At 41.5% G+C, this 7,500-nt stretch overlaps 1 protein-coding gene across 1 annotated transcript in view; it reads left to right on the top strand.

Annotated features, from left to right (window-relative positions):
• Positions 1-7,500, top strand: part of LOC138023618 (uncharacterized) — a 69,662-nt gene that overhangs the window by 45,864 nt on the left and 16,298 nt on the right. Inside the window, exons 15-19 of the mRNA XM_068870647.1 lie at positions 4,227-4,356; positions 4,750-4,796; positions 5,633-5,771; positions 6,239-6,342; positions 7,384-7,489. Of these exons, the coding sequence (XP_068726748.1) occupies positions 4,227-4,356; positions 4,750-4,796; positions 5,633-5,771; positions 6,239-6,342; positions 7,384-7,489 (526 nt within the window). The remainder of the gene's footprint in view (positions 1-4,226; positions 4,357-4,749; positions 4,797-5,632; positions 5,772-6,238; positions 6,343-7,383; positions 7,490-7,500) is intronic.

Below are 7,500 nucleotides of genomic sequence, written 5' to 3'. Positions count from 1 at the left end.
TGAGCAGGATTTAATTGATTGAGGTGTAATGTGAAGTGCTAGTTTTCTACTCCATATGAACCATGTGAGCGTTAGCCCTACTAATGGAAATGGGCCCACTCTGACCAGGGTGGAAATTGAACTTGGGAGTTCAACTTGATGGACGTGCAAACGAAGTGGAACGCTTCGAGCAGGAGGTGGCCAGCTGGATCCCCGTCTCATTCCATCGACGTCTGTTTCGACTTTCCTCTGATCCATGTAGCTGTAGTTTTGAATATTCGTAAAACGGAGGAGAATCGACTGAGGAAGGGGGGTAAAAGGTGCTCACCGAGGGCCACAAGTCTATCAGTGACTTTAGTTCACTGTCACGTGTTACCCTTGTAAAATAAGCACTTTTATTTTGTTTTAAACTGACAGTTATGGGTGCCGGTGTAGCTTATCCAACGACCATAACAGAAGATGTCACCTTTCCAAATTACGGGTGGCCAGAGTTGACGGACGTGCAAACGAAGTGGAACGCTTCGACCTTTGTGGTGCTTCCTCTTGAAATGATCAAATCCATGAATGCTGGTAAGTTAAATATCAACTTAATCTATGGCTTTGTAGCCACATTTTCCTTCAAAATTCCTGGATCGTAGGTCATGGGAGCAGGGATGGCGCAATGGTGCATGGGTAATTCGAGTTATTTATTGTCTCGTCTTCTTCGCCTTCAGAAACGTGCAGCTAGATTGCTCCTTGATGCCGACTTCACTGAACCATCTATAACTTTATTTTCCAAACTCAAATGGCTTCCTATTTTCGACCGTATTCACTATCCTTAATAATCCTGATGCCCCTTTTTGTCTTAAACGTAAATTCAAGTTCTTGTCTTCCGTTCGTTCAGCTGGTTTGCGCACCAGAGCTTGCGCTTTTAATCTTCAAGTTCCCGACCCGCGGTCTAATTCTGGAAAGCGCACATTTGCTTACTCTGCTGCCACCCTTTTCAATTGCCTTGACATTGATCTTAAGCAAATGGCTTGTGTATCTCCCTCTTCTAGTATTTTTCATCTAGATTAAATAATTTTAGGCATAAACTCTTTATATTATTCCTTAAGTTTGCTAGTAATGTTCTCATCTTGAAGACTTAATGTGTTATGGGTGTGATTTTTCTCTTTATTGTAACTGTATTAAAAGGTAGTTTGCGTATATCACCTTATATCTATGTTAAACCATACATTTGTCTAGTTTTAGTTTCTATTGTAGTAAGTCGTGTATTGCTGATTAGGCATTGTTTTATATGTGTATTTTGTGCCGTTGTGAAGGCCGTAAGTTAGATAACTCATTGGGTTAATTACGTTACCTTCGTTAAATAAAAAACGTTGTATTGTATTGTATTGAGAGCACTCACCTCCCACCAATGTGGCCCGGTTTCGATTCCCAGACTCGTCGTTATATGTGGGTTGAGTTTGTCGGTTCTCCAGTTTTCCCCTCTCCTCAAAAACCAACCCCTGGTTTGATAGTAGTTGAGTTCATTTGATTTCTGTACAGTCGGGGTATTCGATAGCCTTTTAAAATACCGGATTTGATAATGAAAGTACCGGACACTGTTATTTTCTGCTTTAAGGCCGATTGCCTTGGGAGCGAACCCTCAAAGAAGCCTGAGTCCTCTATAAATTACTATACAGAAATGTTGTTTACGTTCTTGAGTTTAGTGAAAAAAGGAAGTAAACTTATCGCGTGAGTGCCAGAGAATAAGGCGATTTGACTTCTTGTTAGTTTGAAGGATTTATTGCCTGTCATTGCCTTCTGTTTCTTCAGCCCATGGCTTCCTGAGATATGTGAAAAACGGAAAACAACAAATCTATAAATTTATAGCGTCAAAGTACCGGACGTGAAATGATGAACAACCGGAAGAAACGTCCGGCCTGCGGCCTGAAACGAAAACCCTGTGTAACAGTGTCTCCAATTTGGAACCCCAGCTCTAAATACACTTGACAGTTAGAGCGGTTTTCAATTGAGTGTCGAAAGTAATTAGCGAATGACTTTGGTTTTGCCTTACTTCGCTCAGTGATTGGTTCAAAGTTCTCGCGCCACTTTTTCAACCAATCAGAAGTGAAACCAAAACCAATCGTGGCTTGCGCGTGCTCATTTTCCCGCGTTTTGTGCCGGCTACGTGTAATTACTTCGAGTTTTCATTGGTACACTGGATTGTCTCCGCCCTTTTTGATCGGCCAAAGTAATTACTTTGGTTTTGGTTTTACGACACTCATTTGAAAACCGCTCTAATCAAAGTACATCATTTTCATTCAACTTCAGGAAGGAACATTGGCCAAGCCAATTACGCCTACTAACTCGTAGTTTCAAGTTGTAAAAAAATGCCATCGAAGACATTGCCTTGCTTAACATTTTCTTTTTCATTTAGATAAGAATGGAATTCGGATTTCTGGCTTCACGTACAGAACGCTTACGAGGATTCTTTCATTTGAAAGGTACATGTTCTAAACTTTAACGAATAAATCACGTGGATAAGAATAAGACATTTTCACTGTTTGTTTGCTTGGATATACAATGTAGTAGTTTTTTCAGCTAGCGACATTTTATTTTTACCGGAACAAGGAGCTTTTTTTGCATATGCATGGAGTTAATTCCCAAGGTTTTATTGTGGAGTACCAACATGGTCGCTGCATATCTCAGTATTGCTACGTTTTCCCGAGAATGTTGCCTCAGTCTAAGAAATTGAGAGCATGCGATGGTATTTTTTGTCTTGTGGCAAAGGCAGACACAACCCTAAGGATGCGAGAGCGCGTGACGTCACGTTATTTTGAGATAGTTGTACGGTCCGATTCAACTGATCGAGGAAAATGTTCCAAGAGGGACAAAATTATAAATCTGCGCTTTTTGATTGGTTTATTTGATTTGATCAAATTCCAGTGATGCATGAGTTCTGTCCTCATCATCTAGAGATAACAAAAACCTGAGCGAGGATTGAAAAACGAGCAGGATTTTGAGGTTGCAGAGCCGTGTAAATGCGATGATTTTGGGCACGATGCTAGCAAAATTATCGACTTTATACGTGCTTAAGGCTGAGAGGCGAGTGACCTTTGGAAGTGGGAGAAATTCGGCTAAATTCTGGAGGCACTCAGCCGTGAGCGGCCTTGGAAGTTGCACGCCTTGTCTATTTATATTACTGACGACGCATGGGTCTGAAGAGGAAATCGAAGCGTCCCAAAAACCCATCAAATCACTCAGGACAACGCAGAAAATAGTAGGTAAGTGAACTTTATTTATGTGGCTGTCCATAAAATGAATTTTCGAAAAGAAACATCTTGATTTGAAGTTTTTATGGAACATTTTCCTCGATCAGTTGAATCGGCCGTTACACTAGTGTCAAAATAACGTGACGTCACGCACTCTCGCGTCCTTAGGGTTGTCTGCCTGTGGTTGTGGATGAATTGAATTGAATTGAATTGAACGACTTGTTTACTTTTCATTCTACTTCCTTGCTTTTCATTCTACTGCTGACTTCGACTCTTCAAGACTAAAGCTGTCGCTGCCCAAAATGGCCGTTAGGGTGTCTTGTTAAAACGCTCTTTAAAAAGAGGCTGATTCGATTATTTCATCTTTATTTTACAATAATCAAAAAAACAAACTGATGTGATCTATGTGACCGTGAAAACTTATGTACATAGCTTTAATTCCAACGGAATGTTTTAAATATTTCACGTTTTCGCTCGTATTTTTGGAGCCTAAATGAACCCACAGCAGGACCTTCTCCCGGGAGAGAAATTTGGCGAATTTGTCTTCCGACCATCCCTTCCTCGGTATTTCTCTTCTCCTGCTATGATAATTAGCACGATAATTAGGGGGGGTAGGGGTCAAAAGCCACACTTAGCTGCGCATCTCAACAGTCTTGTTTGCTGTATTCCATATTTTGGGAATCACGTGACCCGATCATACGAGGGCCTCTCTCTTGCCCCAGAGGGCAGGGTTGCAATATTTTCCAAGCAAATTGACGTGCTGTTATTTCGAAGAAAGTCGCACGTTTGGGTCATAAAGGGAAAGAGCGGGCTGTCCGGGCGAGCAAGAGAGGCCCATTCTGCCGACCCGGTTAACCAACAAATGCCTGAATGACGTCCATCTTACCCGGCTCGGGACAAGCCATAGAAAACGATGGCAAAGTGGCAAGCTGTTCTACAATGCAGTAATCACAAAAAAAAGAACGGCTGAAAGATACGAGTTATATTTTCTTTGCTCTTGTATTTTGTCAGCGCCTACAGTGACAAAGGATTGGCGTTTGAAATCAACTCAGCTGTGATCTCGATCTCCATGGACCCTAAACCATCTGGCAAATTAACGGAACCTGTGACCATCGCTTCCAACAATCTCCATGAGGTTAACGTGAGTTCCCCAACGCGACAGCCTACTGACACGGTCGATGGACTGCTTGTAGCCTAACTTAGGGGTTCAGTATTCAACGTTTCTTTTTTCGGGCCCCCCCTTAAAAACGACCAAACAGTTATACTTGGTTAATATATTTTATCTCATACCTCAATAGTTTTCTTATTCTTATACAATTACCCCGGCTTCGGTTATCGGTCCATTCCATCTTTCTGTGACCGTAATATCATGAATATACTTTAACAAGATGGGAACTGAATAAAGTGTGCCACTTAACATCTTGTTAGACTTGTAATGGCAGTAATTACTTCTTGTCTAATAGTGTTAGATGACCTTCATCTTTGGTAGACTGATATTTGCAAGTAACTTCCCTTTTAATTTGTTAATTTTCAGCTCGAAGATGATGAAGAACCAATTTGTGCATTTTGGGATTTTAAAATGTAAGTGAAACTCTAGCGACAGATTTTTAACGCTTTCCTTCCCAATGTTGCCACCTATAGATTTTAATCACATCAACTCATTGGGGACACTAAACGGAAGAAAGGTTAGTTAGGGGCGGAAATGTAAAACAGTAGCGCTAAACCAATAAATTCAATTCAACCCACATTAAAGTCAATGCGGGAATTGAGCCTACGAGAGATACATGGAAAGCGAGCATCCACCCTTGTTACAACGAAACTCAAACAGCTACGAGGACAACAAGGAAATTTTGGGCTTGAAAAAACTTCTGGGTTATTCCTACTCTTTCAGTCAGGTTTAACTCTCCAGGAAATGGGAAATACGGGATACAAATACAGAAGTTAATCTTTATTTGGTCTTATCACGAATTTGAGCTTATAGAGAGTGTTTTCCCTCACGTGATCTTAACCTTGTTTTTCCACCGAAACAAAAGAAACTATTTGCATGATAATAGAGCTCAATTCCCGGAGGATTCGTTGGGTAAACCAACAAGGCCGCCGTTCCGGAAAAACCTTAAATAACAATGACCACAACCAGGTTTTCTGAGCCCGCCGCCGTTCCGTTGTTTAGGTATACCAACATGGCCGCCGTGACATCACGTGAAAACACTCTAAAAAGAAAAGGAAAGAACTAAGCTAAAATACATGCTGCGACCGTAGCGCCATTGTTTATCCTCAGGATGACTGTTGTTTTGTGGCGCTCTCATAACCGTGGAAGTCTAGCTATCCTGAATAGATTGAACCGAACAGGTGCTTGCGTCCATGCCACACATTAGTCGTTTGGCAGCAATTCATTCTCAACATTGCTTCATTTTTAGGAACGCACCCCATGGGGGGTGGTCTAAGGAGGGCTGTAACATTTCTGCGTACAATCGTATCCAAACTACTTGTCAATGTGATCACATGACAAATTTCGCAGTCTTACGAAGTAAACCGCTTGCTCCTGAAATTGAACCGGTAAGTTGAGTGTAACTTGAATCCGGTAAAAAGGTTTCTACCAACCAGAGTCTCCTTAGAAAATGAGACCAGCACGTGCATCAGTAGATGAAGTATGCTAAAATTTTAAGACTCCACGGCCTTCTGGCCTTCTCGCGTGACTGATGAAAAGAAAGGGCGAACGATACCTGTCACTATGGTCCCCGTCTTCAGCTATTCTGTTCATTCAAGTAATTTTAAACTTTCAAGGGTTCAATTGCCCGTACAGAAGCCAGCAGATCAGTTTGTTACATATAATCCTGTTTGACATACGTTAAATTCTCTTGGTTTTACAATTTCATAGACAACCCACGTTCAATAGGTGTCATGTATGCTTTGAAGCCCTCTGTACGACGGAAAAATAACTTAAGTTCAATTTATTTTTTTGGCTTTTATTGGTATTCTCTTCTAACAGGGTTCAACTTAACTGGAACATTTTTATCTTGCAGTTTATAGAAGTAGATGAGGACTTTATCCACTGCATCTACATTGCGGCATGGATAATTATCGCATTTGCTGTTCTTACGTTCCTAATTCTCTTAGTTCTCAGCCCGTAAGTTTTTGGGATTTATTACCGATTTCATTTTTGTGAGCTCAGACGCGAGGCATAACCTTAAGCCTGGTTTTTCACTAGCGACGCAAGCAAGCACAAGCGTCCCATACTGGGCCTATGTAACGGCATTTTTACGGACCGATCTATTTTTAGACTATCTTTTCCGGAAAAAACAAAGGCAGTTCCGGTTCTGTGACCCTATGACGCCAGCTTAATTTCTTGTAATTGGTCATCGGGCTCCTGTGGGAGTCTCATTAGCGAGAAATTCAATCTAAAAATAGATCGGTCTGTGAAAACGCCGTGACACGAACACAGTAGAGTTGTAGGCTCCGGGTCATGGGTTCCTGTTATGGTAGAGAAAACGAAGGTCGACGTAAGAATAAAAATCAACCACGGCATCCGCCATAAATGCTCGGACGCGGGGAATCTGGAACGTGTGCTTTAATTGGCCAGACGTAGCAAAATTCCTTGAGTCTATAGACCGAATGCATAGATGGCGGCCAAAAAAATATTCTTTTGTTTATGTGCTAATTAGACTCACTAGCCTCGTTTGCATGTACAAAATACAACAGAAATGTTGCTTGAGAGCGAGGCTATCGAGTCTGATTAGCACATAAACAAAAGAATATTTTTTTGGCTGCCATTTATGCATTCGGTCTATTCTGTGTTTCGTTTTTCACACAACGCAAGCGAACGCAAGCGAAAGGAAAAGGAAAAATTTTGATCCTTGCGCTTGAGTTTATGCTTGCATCGACCCCGTTTTCACGGTGAAATAAGCGCCCTTATGCTTGCGCTTGTCCTTGCGTCGCAGTGAAAACCAGGCTTTACGCGCGAGAAGTGAGTCACATGGGACAAGGACTAAGCGACTCTTTTGTCACCCGTAGCAACAACGGCCTGAAAACAATATACATGAATTTGTTTTTTGTTTTGGTTATTTGTTAAAGAAATGCGAATGTAGCGTTAGTGCTGGCGGTGCTTAACTGTTGCGCATGTCTCATTCTTTCGTTTTTTATTGCTGTTCGTTGATTTGCTTTTTTCCAGTTGGTTGGAACCTGATCGAACATGGGCGATGCATATGTGCGTTTGTGTTTCCGTTATTGTCACTTTTGTCTTGATCCTACTTGGCTTGGCCTCTTACAACGACCTGGTGAGATCACA

This window comes from Montipora capricornis, chromosome 2 (genome assembly GCF_036669925.1).
Source record: "Montipora capricornis isolate CH-2021 chromosome 2, ASM3666992v2, whole genome shotgun sequence".
Classification (NCBI taxonomy): domain Eukaryota; kingdom Metazoa; phylum Cnidaria; class Anthozoa; order Scleractinia; family Acroporidae; genus Montipora; species Montipora capricornis.
Note: the sequence above shows the minus strand (reverse complement) of the source record. Positions and strands in the feature narration are given on the sequence as shown.